Consider the following 15248-nt stretch of genomic DNA (forward strand, 5'->3'; position numbering starts at 1 on the left):
TAATAACTCACAGTCATCCACAGACACACTGCAAACCCATATTCAAAAAGCTTAGAATACTTACTATACCATCATTATACATATGCAAATGTGTATTGTATGTCAGGACCCACATTGCAGATTTTCAGACAAATGCCGACTTTCATAACTACAATACCCGTAATAGCGCAGCACTCCATACTCAGCGAACAAGAAGAACGAATACACAAAGGCATGTGAGCCATATCAGTGCAAAACTGTACAATGCACTGCTAGTCAACATCAGGCAGTTAGAAGATAACAAATTTAACACAGAATTTAAAAAATTTCTAGTAGAACAATGTTTTTATTCTGTAAATGACTATGTAGGTCAATAAATTTTTTCTGATGATATTTATAAAGGCAAAATACTCTACCTGTAACTAATCATTCATTACCTAATCATTCTTTACATTTACATACTTAAAGGACAGCTGTTGTGTGATGTAAATATATACTTAAGCAGTGTTGTGTATATGACTTTAGGGAGGACAAAACTAAAGCTTTATGAAAAACAGACTATGCATTTAAAATAACAAGCAGGGATGTATATAGGCTATAAACTTACAGTGAAAATGTGCTTAATTCATTAGACAAAAAACTGCAGGCAACTGGTATATTTTGTGATCTGTCAAAGGCATTTGACTGTGTAAATCACAATATCCTTTTAAGTAAACTAGAATATTATAGTATAACAGGAAATGCTGCAAAATGGTTCAAATCTTATATCTCTGGCATAAAACAAAGGGTGTTATTAGGAAAGAGACATGTATCAAGCTATCAGGCATCATCCAACTGGGAACTAATTACATGTGGGGTCCCACAAGGTTCCATTTTGGGGCCCTTACTTTTTCTTGTGTATATCAATGACCTTTCATCAGTAACATTACCAGATGCCAAGTTTGTTTTGTTTGCCGATGATACAAACATTGCAATAAATAGCAAATCAAGTGTAATCTTAGAAAGATCAGCCAATAAAATATTTGTGGACATTAATCACTGGTTCCTATCCAATTCTTTGTCACTAAACTTTGAAAAAACACACTATATGCAGTTCAGAACTTGTAAGGGGTGTCCCAAGAGTATATGTCTAACATACAGTGACAAGAAGATAGAAGAAGTGGACAGTGTTAAATTCTTGGGATTACAGCTTGATAATAAATTCAACTGGGAGGAGCACACCACAGAACTGCTGAAGCGTCTTAACAAATCTCTGTTTGCAATGCGAATTTTGTCAGACATAGGGGATATAAAAATGAAAAAGCTGGCATACTATGCTTACTTTCATTCCATAATGTCATATGGGATTATTTTTTGGGGTAATTCATCAAGCCAAGCTAAAGTTTTCCGGGCACAAAAACATGCAGTAAGAGTTATATGTGGTGTGAACTCAAGAACATCCTGCAGAAGCCTGTTTAGGGAACTAGGGATACTAACTACTGCTTCCCAATATATTTATTCCTTAATGAAATTTGTCACTAAAAATATATCACTTTTTCAAACCAACAGCTCAATTCATGGAATCAATACTAGAAATAAGAATAATCTTCACAAGGATTTAAAGTCACTTAGTCTTGTACAAAAAGGTGTGCATTATTCAGGAACACACATTTTCAATAACTTGCCAGCAGCCATAAAAATCTTAACAACCGATGAAATTCAGTTTAAGAGAAGCCTAAAGGATTTATTGGTGGCCAACTCCTTCTACTCCATTGATGAATTTATTAGTAAAACCAACTGATTTGTATATAAGTACAACATAACTTCTGCACAATTTCAGTGCAGTAATGTGTTCATTGAAAATTTGTGTGTGTGTGTGTGTGTGTTAGTATAATCTAACTTCTGCACCATTTCAGTGCAGTAATGTGTTCATTGTAAATAAGTATTACAGTAGTTGTATTACCTTGTACATAAATAAAAAAACTTTTTTATTTTAAATTCAGTGCATTAGTATTTGTAAAATGACTCTTAGTGTTCATTAAAAAATGACGATCATTCCACTTGGGACCTGTGGAATGGTACATTAGCTTATTTGTTTTAGTTGTAAATATTTGTCACGTATTGTTGTTTTTCTGACATGTTCCACATCCTGGAGGACCTCCTCACTACGGATCAATTGGAATGAAAGTAAATCTAATCTAATCTAATCTATATTAATTTCATTGTATTATTATTAACTTCATTGTATTATTTTGTTTTGTACTTTTTTATGTATATATTGTTTGTGTCCAATTTCTTTGAAATGGCTTACATGTACCCTTGACAACATCCATACAATATTTATTGTCAATGGATGGATAAATAAAATAAATAAATAAATACCAGTCACACTAGTGATTTGTAACCAATCTCCTTTGTAGACTGATTGGACTTCCCCAGTATTCTACCAATAAACCAAAGTCTATCACCTTCTTTACCCACAACTGAATCTATGTGATCAATCAATTTCATATCCCCACAAAGTGTTACACCCAGGTATTTGTATGACTTGGCCAATTCCAACAGTGACTCATTGATGTTATAGTAATAGGGTACTACACTTTTTCCATTTCGTGAAGTGCAAAATTTTATATTTCTGAACATTCACAGCAAGCTGCCAATCTCTGCACCACATTAAAATCTTATTAAGATATGACTGAATATTTGTGCAGCTTCTCTTAGATAGTACTTCATTACAAATAACTGCATCATGTGTACAAAGCCTGATTTTACTATTAATATTGTCTGCAAGTTCATTAATATACAATATGAACAGCAAGGGTCCCAACACACTTCCGTAGGGTGCACCTGAATTTACTTCTATGCCTGATGATGACTCTCAATCCAAGATAACATGCTGGGTCCTCCCTACCAAAAACTCATCAATCCAGTCACAAATTTCTCTTGATACCCCATATTATTGTACTTCTGACAATAAGAACAGGTGCAGAACTGAGTGAAATGCTTTTTGGAAGTCAAGAAATACTCAATCTACCTGGTTGTCTTCATCCAAAGTTTTGAGTAAGTCATGTGAGAACAATGTGAGTTGGAATTCACATGATCAATGTTTTTGAAATCCATGTTGGTCAGCATTGAGAAGCATCTGTTCAGGATGCCTCATTATGTCTGAGCTCAGAATATGTTCTAAGATTCTACAACAAATATATGTCAAGGATACTGAACGGTAGTTTTTTGGATCACTTCTGCTACCCTTCTTGTAGACAGGTGTGACCTGTGCCTTTTTCCAGGAACTGGGCACAGTTTTTTGTTTGAGGGATCTATGACAGGTTATAGTTATAAGAGGGGCTAACTCCGCCATAAATTCAATATAGAATGTGACAGAGATTCCACCGGGGCCTGCAGATCTATTCAATTTTAACTATTTCAATTGTTTCTCAACACCACTGCCACTATTAATTATTTTATTCATCTCTTCAGTGGTATGAGGATTAAATTGTAGCAATTCTCCTGGATTTTCCTTTGTAAAGGAACATTTGGAAATGGAGTTACACATTTCAGCTTTGGCTTTGCTACTCTCAATTTCAGGTCTCGTCTTGTCCGCTAGGAACTGGGCACTAACTCTGGGGTCACTAACAGGCTTTACATATGACCAGAATTGCTTTGAGTTCTGTGAAAGATCACTTGACAACATTCTGCAATGGTAGTCACTGAAGGCGTCATGCATTGCTCTCTTGACAATTAAATGCATTTCCTTCAGCATTCCTATCTATAGCCCTATGCTTTGCTTTACACCTATTGTGCAGTAATCTCTTTTTCTTAACAGTGAAAGTATACCATTGTAGTTCTCTTGCATTATGAACTGTTCTGCTGGGTACATACCTACCCTGTGCATGGTAAACTATTATTTTAACCCTTTAACTGCTCTGGACGTGTTGATGCACGCATAGACATGTTCAGAGTACCAGGTAGAAGGACTGGTGGCATGCGCAAACACATTCAGAGCACGCAGGGTCAGGTACAAAGACGCGCACATTAACACGTCCAGAGCAGTTAAAGGGTTAACCTTGAGCCAGAGTTCTTCTACATGCTCCTGTCCGTGTTGAAAGTTTTAAGTTCCCCATTGAGATATGACACTAATAAGTTTTTATCTAGTTTACTAAACATATACATCTTTGTGCTTGCTTTAGTTGTCCTTTGTACTTTGGTAATCATTGTTGCCACAAATGTGTCATAATCACTGCTACCAGTTTCGATGCAGGTCTATTTGTTGCCATCAGATCCAATATATACACACCAAAAAAGGTTCCCAGAACTCCTGAAGATAGACATTGACTGGGGATGTTGTATCACAGACACAGTCCCTCTGACTGTTCAGAGATGTCACTAAACCTGCCCAATGCCATCCTCCGACTCACATGCATGAGCAGCACCCATTAGATGGAGGGGGTCCAGCAGCCAATCAGTTCTAGACAGGAAGTAGGTACACAGCTCATGTTGTCTGTATTTCAACCATGACTACATAGTCAATACAGCAGTTTGATCATGTCTGCATTGTTACTTTGTGTCAGGAAGGGCTCTCAACAAGGGAAGTGTCCAGGTGTCTCTAAGTGACCAAAGCCGATGTTGTTTAGACATGGAGGAGATACAGAGAGAGACAGGAAATGTCGATGACATGCCTCGCTCACAGCAAAATCCACCACGTCGAATAATGCTTTTTGTGCAGCCACAGGATATCACGTTATGACTCAAACTGTGCGCAATAGGCTGCATGATGCGCAACTTCACTCCTGACATCCATGGCAAGGTCCATCTTTGCAACCATGACACCATGCAGCACAGTACAGATGGGCCCAACAACGTGCCGAATGGAGCACTCAGGATTGGCGTTACATTCTCTTCACTGATGAGTGTCACATATGCCTTCCACCAGACAATCGTCGGAGACATGTTTGGAAGCAACCCAGTTAGGCTGAATGCCTTAGACACACTGTCCAATGAGTTCAGCAAGGTGGAGGTTCCCTGCTATTTTGGGGCAGCATTATGTGGGGCTGACATACGCCACTGGTGGTCATGGAAGGCACTGTATTGGCTGTATGATATGTGAATGCCATTCTCCGACTCACAGTGCAACCATATCGGCAGCATATTGGCGGGGCATGTGTCTTCATGGATGACAATTCGGGCCCCCATCATGCACATCTTGTGAATGACTTCCTTCAGGATAATGACATCGCTCGACTAGAGTGGCCAGCATGTTCTCCAGACATGAACCCTATCGAACATGCCTGGGATAGATTGAAAAGGGCTGTTTATGGATGACGTGACCCACCAACCATTCTGAGGGATCTAAGCCAAATCACTATTGAGGAGTGGGTCAATCTGGACCAACAGTGCCTTGATAAACTTGTGGATAGTATGCCATAAAGAATACAGGCATGCGTCAATGCAAGATGATGATGTACTGGGTATCAGAGGTACCGGTGTGTCCAGCAATCTGGACAACCACCTCTGAAGGTCTCGCTGTATGGTGGTACAACATGCAATGTGTGCTTTTCACGAGCAATAAAAATGGCAGAAATGATGTTTATGTTGATCTCTTTCCCAATTTTCTGTACAGGTTCTGGAACTCTCAGAAACGAGGTGATGCAAATATTTTTTTGATGTGCTTAATTCCACCATGAGTGGGGTTCCTAACTATCCATTCTGGGTAGTAAAGGCATTTAGTAAAGTTTCACAGTTTGTCTTATCATGTCTGCCACTAACATAACTGTTCAATATTGTTACATTCCATCATGGATTTTCCATTATTTGATTTTTTACTAACAAAACTGTAATTTTCCCCAATTAACTGTTGGATGATTAAAGGCTCCCTGAAGCTTACAATATGATTTTTTCTGCTTTTAAGTCCTTCTACAAGCACAATTGGATTTTTACCTCCTGTATGTAAATTCTGACTAGTCATTGTATCTCATTGTAATTTTATAATTTTGTAACTTGGACTTGCTTTAGGTGAAACTTAACTGGAAAGTTGTTTATGTAGATTAAGAACAGGAGTGGACCAAGTACCAAACCTTGTTGGTTTCCATATTTTATGCTTACTCATTTTTGGGTTTAGTTTTTTTCTGTAGTGAAATCTGTCAATGAGGCTAAGCTTTTTTATGAAGGTTAATCTATACAAAAGTCATGTCATTAACACAGTAATAATTAGTTATTCAAGTAAAATTTTGTAGTGAGCACTATAAAAGCTCTCAGTAAGTATATAGAACATTTCAACAGGGCTGTATTTGTTTTTAACTGTACCACAGATTCATTTGAAGGATCATAAATATTAACTGTTACTTTAATGGGACAATAGAAAAGTTGAACAATTCTGTTCATTTCATGGACATTACCTGTATAACTGTATGAACAAGCTTTGGTGTTTCTTGTGACTGCAAATTGCCAATGATCACATCACTGGACAACTGTTTTTCCTTTGCCAACTTCTCCCTCAGAGCATTTTGTCTCATTAATGAGCTGAAAAAAGTTTGAGATTATGTTTAGATGACTGTTGTGTCATTTATAATAAGCTCTGAATAAAGTTACAGCTTACTTTGCCTTCTTCCTTAGAATCTCTTGAGCTTCTGGATAATGAACAATGGCTTCATTCAAATCTGACTTATTCAGAACAAAAATATTTGAAAACCCTTTAGACCTGAAAAATTAAGTACCACTATTAGAATAACAGCCACAGTGATTCATAACTAATAAAGCTATTGCAAAATAAGCACTGGGAACAGTATTTTCTTAGTTCTTTTCATTGTAAGATCCAATGGAAGATGCAAAAATTGAATGATGAACAGATCAAGGTGTCTAATCATAACTCAGTTAACAATCCTTTAGTATCAAAGAATGTACTGTACAAAATAAATATATGCTTTTGTTGAAAAACAATTTATGTACTTATAATAATGGATTTTCAATATCACTCAGAAGTTTGTGTCAGCAAGTAAAAAAAAAATTATGAGTCTAATACAAACAGTAAATACTACAGGAAGAGTATGCAGAATAGAGAAAAGTGAAGAGAGAGGACCAGATGATTAAGTTTCATTGGTGGAACTTCAGAAGCAAGGAACAGGGGATGCTTATGGATTGTTACTATCAAACCTACTTATATCAACTGTCTAACAATTTTAATCTCTGGGCTGAACAAACTTTTGTTTGTTTTTTTCTTATGTCTTTGTCTCACATCAGCACAGAGTCAGCATGGCTAGTAATGGATTTGGTTTGGTTAGTTTAAGCGGAGCCAAGATGCTCTCCCTGTTCCTACCTTTTTTCCCCCCAGACAGAATATGTGTACCCGAATTGTCTGTGTGTAGTGCTATGCATATGAAAGAGAGTGCAGTTTCCTAAATGTTTGTGAATTGTGTAATTGAGGTGGGACTTGGGTATTAGCCCAGAATATACCTAAATGTGTGTGGGAAACTGCCTAAAAACCACATCTAGACTGGCTGGCACACTGACCTCATAATTAATCCACGGGACAGATTCAATCTGAGACTGGCACCTCTCTCTGTCCTAGAAGTGGAGCTTTAACGCACATGGCTCTCCGGGTAGGTTTGGACCAAACAAACTTAATGATAAAAATATTATTATTTTATATTCGTTCTATTATCAAACTCAAACAGATGCAAACCATCCCCGTTCAGGGATATACCAATTCAATCACATGCTGCTGAGTGAGACAACTTATGATGAGCAGAGAATATTTGGAAAGGGAAAAAAGATACAGAGGAACAAATCAATGATCACATTTCTGTTAACTCATCTTCATTTATTTCTAGCTCTTTTCGTATCTAATGCAGCAAGTGAAAGTAATTATCTGTGCTTTTCAATCTGCCTCCTGAAGAGAACTGCTCTACATGATCATGAATTACTGACAGACCACTGTAAAATGAGATTTGTATGTACTGCCTGATAAAAAAGTGAAGCACCCAGAAGATATGGGTGTCAATGGAATTTCATTCACATACACACCAGCAGAGGTAATTAAATGATTAGAGGTAATTAAATGACTAGAGTTCCAGTTCTCAATGACAAGTCGAACATCCACCAGAGTGCACTGATCGGTTGGTTGATTTGGTGAAGGGGAACAAACAGCGAGGTCATTGGTCCCATTGGATTAGGGAAGGAAGTAGGCCATGCCCCTTCATAGGACACATCCTAGCATTTATTTACCTGAAGTAATTTAGTGAAATTATGGAAAACCTAAATCAAGATGGCTGGACATGGGTCCCAAACACAAGTCCAGTGTGTGTGTGTGTGTGTGTGTGTGTGTGTGTTGTGCATTGGTGTTTTTTGTCTTAAGTGGTGCTAGGAAGCCTAGTAGTTTATATAAAAGGCATGAACAGTCAAATATTGAGTGACAACTAAGAAAGGATGTGGAGATGAGATGTACTTGCATGCCACAACATTATCAGCATCTAACAGTTTGAAAGGGGCTTCACTGAGGGTCTCCATTTGGCCAGTTGGTCAGATTGCACACTATCCAGATTTGTGGAGCATTTGAATGTGACCCAGGCCCAATATTGGGCTACATGGGAACAGGAGGGCAGGCATGCTCATTGTCAAGCTTCTGGTCAGCCACATCTGATCCCCACACGAGAGGAATGCCACATTGTGCACCAAGCACATCATAACCCCTTTACATCTGCACTTGCATTCCAAGAGCAAGTAAGGGACTGTTTACAGCATTTTGTGTCATCTCACACTGTTTGTTGGAGACAAAGAGCAGCACGACTAAGGAATTACCATCCAATTCATAGGCTAGTGTTAACACCACAACACAAACGGATGTGTCTGGAATGGCACTATGACTGGGAAGCAAGGACTGTTGATGAATTGCATCACATTGTGTTGAGTGATTAATCATGATTTTGCACTAACTGGATGACCACTGATGAAGAGTATAGCAACAACATGGGAAGAGGTTCCATTCTTCCAATGTTCTGGCGCGACACAGCAATGTTGCTCCTGGTGTCACTGTGTGGGGAGCTCACGTGTATGACTTCATGCACAGCTGGTAGTGATTGAGGGCACTATGTCATCGTAACGGTACAGTGAGGACATCCTGCATCACCAAGTGTTACCTGTCATGTGACAGTATCATGGTGAAGTTTTTCAAGTGTAAATGCTCATCCACACATAGTGTGTCTCTTTATGAAATGCTGCATGATGTTGAGATATTCCCATGGCCAGCATGATCCACAGATCTGTCCCCAATAGAACAGGTGCAGGACTAGCAGGGATGTTAAATTCATTGCAGTGTCAATAAACAGGATAACAATGACCAGTTAAAACAGTAAAGTGCCATATTTTTTCAGGAGAGGATGCAGTGGCTTTGTGGAATCCTTGCCAACCGAATCTGTGTATTCTTCTGGGTAAGAGAGAGAGTGCAGTTTCATGGTGATAAGTGGTCTCATACTGAAAAGTTCTTTATAAATATGATTCAGTAATGTAATTACTGAAATATCTATATGTTCATGTAACATACATTAAACAATCTCCTCCTTTCCACTCTCTCTGACCATATCCTTTTTCCCCAACTCTGTCCAACTCTTCCTTGTTCCTACCTATATCCAACTCCAACTTCCTCTGTCCACTTCCTCCTCCCCTCTCCTTTCATCCATTCTCCCTCCTCTCTCTGTCCATTTCCTCCCCCTTCCCACTGTTCATCTCCATCTCCCCCACTCTCTATCCATCTTGTCCTCGCCCCTCACGCTATCCATCATCTCTTCCCCCTCTTTGTGAGCACCTTGTCCTCTTCCCTTTCTGTGTCCATCTACTCCTCCCCTCTCTCAGTCCATCTCCTCCTCTCCCTCCCAATTCCTGCATATTTCTTCCTCCCCAACTCACTAACCATACCCTCCTCTCCGTCCCCTTCCTCAGCCACATCTCTTGGGATGTACATTCCCCGCAGTGTGTTCCAATACCACCCGCCCAACATACCAGTTGTACAGGGCAGCCTAGACATCAAACATTACTAACCCTTTTTCACACCAATTTCAACCTCTCTGGGTGGGTAGGTGGTATTTACTACCACAGTACTTATCTCCAGATAACAAAAAAAATGTGTACCAAATTTGGTTGAAATTGATACAGTGGTTTAGTATGGGGTATGGAACATAAATCCATATGTATACACTTCCATGCATTTTTGAATATATACTAGACTTTTACCCATGACTTTGCGCATGTATATGTAGGTCACATGTATTGTACAAACATATATAACTTTATCTCTTCTGTTTCACACCATACGACTCCAGAGAGGATGTTAAATTTATCATTACATTACATTAATACTTGTTACATGAATCATGAATACAACATTTCATAATGATGTGGAACATGTCAGTTCGACATAAATTTTCTTTACACACCATAATTTTTTTTTCTTTTTTATCCAGTTACTGCTTCATATCTACAAATTCATCCATTGGGTGGGAAAGAGTTGTCATTCATAAATTCTTTTAATTTGTTTTTAAATGTTGATTGGTTATCTGTTAGACTTCTAAAGCTATTTGGCAAATGACCAAAGATATTTGTGGCAGCATAATTCACCCCTTTCCATGCCAAAGTCAGATTTAACCCAGAATAGTGAAGATCATCCTTTCTTCTAGTATTGTAGCTATGCACTTTTCTATTATTTTTGAACTGTAATGGGTTACTAATAACCAATTTTGTAAGTGAATATATGTATTGCAAAGGTACTGAGAATATCCTGAGTTCCTTACAGAAATGCCTGCAAGTGATTTTGGGTGAGCTCCAGATATTATTGTGATTATATGCTTTTGTGCAATGAATACTTTTCCTCTTAATGATGAATTACCCCAAAATATGATGGCATATCAAAGCAGTGAATGAAAATAGGCAAAGTAGGCTAATTTAAAGATGTGTTTCTCAGCATAAGAAGTTGAACCTAACCATTTCAGCAGATCATCAATGTGTTTCTTTCTACTCAATTTTTCATTTAGGCGCACACCCAGAAATTTTTATTATTCTGCCTTAGCAACAGTCTTCTGTTCAAGGTCTATACTTATCAATGGTGTTATGCCATTAAGTGAATAGAATTTTATGTACTGTGTTTTCTCAAAATTTAGTGAGAGTGCATTTCAGAGAAGCACTTAATATTTTTCTGAAAGACATTTACAATTTCCTCAGATGATTCTTGTTTGTTGGTGTGATTACTATACCTTTATTATTGGCAAAAAAAACTAGTTTTGCACCTTCATGAATACAGAGTGGCATGTCATTAATATATACCAAGAACAATAAGGGACCCAACACTGAACCCTGAGGGACACTGTTCAAATTTGTGGTATGTTCCCATGGGACTAAACCGCTGGGGTCATCAGTTCCTAACACTATTCTTGACATTTCCCCAGTTAGATGACACCACTGATTTTTGCAGACTTGTTAATTTCAGCCTTCTAGATTCTTCCAGTTAAATATAAATTAAACCATTTGTACACTGTCCCACTCATACCACAACAGTTATGCTTATCTAGAAGAATTTCATGATTCACACAGTCAAAAGCCTTTGAGAGATCACAAAATATCGCAAAGTTTGATGTTCGGTTATTCAGAGCATTCAATATTAGTAAAGTGAAAGCAAATATAGCATTTCCTGCGAAAAGCCTTTCTGAAAACCAAATTTATATTTTGTTAATACTTCATTTTTACAAATATGTTTGATTTGAAAAAGTAACGTATTCAAGAATAGCATCACATGTTTGTAAAAATGCAGTATATCAGTTTGGTTTTCAGAAAGGCTTTTCACAGAAAATGCTATATTTGCTTTCACTGTTCTAATATTGAATGCTCCGAATAACCAAACATCACCTATTGTAATATTTCGTGATCTTTCAAAATTTCTGGGGTATTAAGCCATGTGCCATGATAATTGGTCCCAAAACATGTTGACAAAAGTATGGACTCAATGCAGTAGTCATTTTTGCGACCGGGATGACACAAATAAGAGAAAAATGCCACTTCAACTTTTAGAGTATTCCAAGTGAGGGGAATGTTCAGGTTAGTTACACCAAACAACACTCCCATTTTGCAGTAGTTCATTTATTCACCAGTCTGGTCTCTTTAATCCCACAAACCAACCAACCATTTATTCACCTAAACACATCAAAGGCTCACAAAGAACCGGCATAGCGGAACCGCCCAAAGACAATGCTCAGTGCCCAAAGACAATGCTCGGAGTCTAGAGACAAATGTATATCGATGCTAGTGTTGACCTCATCGGCACCACATAGCCCCCCCCCCCCCAGTACAGAGTACTCTTGAGAGGCTGAGGGGGGGGGGGGGGAACCGGACCACGGTCAGCTCGACAACTTCGTCCGGGAGCTGTGTGGGTAGATGTCATGAAGGAAGGTTCGGCCACCGAACCTGGAAGTCATTGAAGTGCACCGGGCATCGTACTGGGCGTGCTGGTCGTGTGGCGACAGGTAGGCCGGCAGTTTGCGGGTGGAACAAAGCAACAACGACGATGTCTCCGGTGGGTGTGGCGAACACACGAAGCATGGCCAAGGACGACGACGGGCGAGAGGGAAACACATTTCACCAGGTAGCAGGGAATGGCGGAGGTTGTGTCATGAGTAATGGATGAAGGGAAACACACGACGAACAGTGTATAATCGCGTAGTATTGAGATGTTGTGGATTACGTCTAGGGGGACAGGCACAAACACCTCAAGTGAGGGCACGTTCAAGATGGGGGGCGTGAGAAACCTCGACAGGGCGAGGCAGGCGATTGTGGAGAGGTCGAAGGGACCGGCGAAGGGCCTGACGGTGAGGGCGTGATCGTAGGTAAGCTCGATGTGGGGAGCATGTGGTCACTCGATGGAGTGTGTGAGACCGGAGTAGAGTGCAAGGTCGGAGGAGAGCTCGACGATTGGAGCTGGAAGCCACTCAATCGAGTGTGTAAGTCTGATGTGGAGGGAGTGGTCAGAGCGTCGTGAGCCACGACAGTGAGTGGCATGGTCATGGCCTGAAGGGGGGTAGAAGAAGGCTCGACGTGGGCAGCCTTAAGTCTGTTGAGAGAGACAGCTGAATCTTTCATCTGGATGTCATAGGTATTGGCTGAGTGCCGGATAACTCGGTAGAACTCGGTACAGGCCGGTATATGGAGGATGGAGGGGAGCACGGACAGTGTCATCTTGGAGCATGATGTACTCGCAATTGTCCAGAGATTTTGGGACGTGAACCTTAGGGTGGGAGTGGCTGGTGGGCGGAGGGATATGGAGGTTGATGAAGTGGCGTCTGACGCGGTCCACGAAGGAAGGTAAGTCAGACTGAGGGAGAGAAGTGGAAGGGCTCACAAGTTCACCAGGGAGAACAATGTTCTGGCCATATACGAACTTGGCTATTGTGCCTTTGAGGTCTTCCTTATAGATCGCACGAATGCCGAGTAGCACAAGGGGAAGGGCCTCCGTCCATAGAGAGTCGTGGCATCGAAGAGCTGCCTTGAAAGGGTGGTGCCAGCACTCAACTAGCCCGTTACTTTGTGGGTGATATGCTGTGGTATGGATGCGCCGGATGCCACAAATGGTACAAATCTTGTTGAACAGGGCCGACTCAAATTGTCTGCTCTGGTAAGTCGTGATGGTAGCTGGACACCTGAAACGCAATACCCATGACGCGACGTAGGCTCGAGCAACAGTTTCTGCCATAATATTGGGGAGGGGGACAGCTTTGACCCAGCAAGTTGTTCGGTCGATAGACAAGAGAACATAACGAAAGCCGTTAGAAGCGGGGGGGGGGGGGGGGGGGAGAGGGCCGAAAATGTCAATATGAATATGCTGGAGATGCCCAGGAGGGATCGAAAAGGCGCCAGGGGGGGTGAAGTGTGCTTGTAAACTTTGCGGTGTTGGCGTGCAATGCAGGAGTGTGCCCATTGCTGGAAGTCCTTGTTGACATTTCTCCACACAAAGTGCTCCGCTACGAGGCAGGCGGATGCACTAACACTGGGGTGGGCTAAATTATGCTATGCGTTGAAGACAGCTCCACGGAGCATGGTTGGGATGAGGGGGCCTAGTGTGCCCGTACTGTCGTCGCACCAGATCTCACCATAAATGCCATGGAAGGTGGTGCGGAAAAAGTGTAGTGAAGAGGTAGAGTCTGAAATCAAGTTTTGTGTTTCCTCACCAGTGGGTTGGAGGTTAGGCAATTCAGAGAGGTCTAACAGCGAATGAACGGCATCGACTCGTGAAAGGAAATCAGCAACTATATTGTCAGCACCCTTTATGTGTCTGACATTGGTGGTGTACTGAGATATGAAGTCCATGTATCTGAAGCGGTGAGGAGGTGGGTTTGTAATGGCCACAGCCAGGGGTTCGTGGTCCGTTAAAACATAGAAAGGGCGTCCCTCAACATCTGTCTTAAAATGCTTAATCACTTTGTAGATCGCAAGCAACTCCCTGTCAAACGCAGAATATTTCTGTTGTGCATTGGTGAGCTTGCGTGAGAAGAACTGCAGAAACGAAGTTTGGCTCTCGATCGTCTGGCTAAGGACCGCGCCGATGGCAGTATCGCTCACGTATGTGGTGATGAAAAGCTGCGCATTGGGATGAGGATGCGTGATGGTGCATGCCTCAGCAAGAAGATTTTATGAGGGCAGTGAAAGACTCAGTCATAGCAGGGGTCCATGGAATGGGCCGAGATCCAGAAGTGTTGGTGCCTGCCAAGGCATCTGTCAGTGGAGCCTGAATCTCTGCAGCCCAAGGTAGATGTCGACAATAATAATTAACCATCCCCAGAAAGCGCCCAAGCTCTTTCAATGACGAAAGTCTGGATAGGTTCAGTATTGTTTGTACTTTCTCAGGGGGTGGCGAAATATCGTTGGCAGAGACCCGAAAACCAAGAAAAGTGACAGCAGGTTGATGTAGCTGCAATTTGTCCTGGTTGGTCTCGATGCCTGCTGCCGTGAGAGTGTTCATAACAGTTTGCACATATCGAATGTTGTCCTCAATGGAGGAGCTGAACACAAGAATGTCATCAAGATATGGAAAGCAGAATTTTAGGTCGAATAGCACTTTGCTGATGAAGCGTTGCCAGGTCTGGGTTGCGTTTTTCAGACCGAAGGGCATGAATTGAAACTAAAATAACCAAATCGGAGTGGTGATTGCTGTCTTCTCGATGTCTTCAGGTGCCATGGGGATCTGGTGGTAGGCCCGTTTGCAATCAATGACAGAGAACGTGGTCGCACCTGCAAGGGAACTGGTAAAGTCGGCAATGTTGGGT

General features: G+C 40.8%; 1 protein-coding gene across 1 annotated transcript in view; it reads right to left on the bottom strand.

Moving 5' to 3' along the window:
• LOC126234389 (cyclic nucleotide-gated cation channel beta-1) overlaps nucleotides 1-15248 on the bottom strand; it is a 181330-nt gene that overhangs the window by 5637 nt on the left and 160445 nt on the right. Inside the window, exons 13-14 of the mRNA XM_049943076.1 lie at nucleotides 6551-6652; nucleotides 6351-6474 (exon numbers count right to left, since the gene is read on the bottom strand). Of these exons, the coding sequence (XP_049799033.1) occupies nucleotides 6351-6474; nucleotides 6551-6652 (226 nt within the window). The remainder of the gene's footprint in view (nucleotides 1-6350; nucleotides 6475-6550; nucleotides 6653-15248) is intronic.

Source organism: Schistocerca nitens, chromosome 2 (genome assembly GCF_023898315.1).
Source record: "Schistocerca nitens isolate TAMUIC-IGC-003100 chromosome 2, iqSchNite1.1, whole genome shotgun sequence".
NCBI classification, from domain to species: Eukaryota; Metazoa; Arthropoda; class Insecta; order Orthoptera; family Acrididae; genus Schistocerca; species Schistocerca nitens.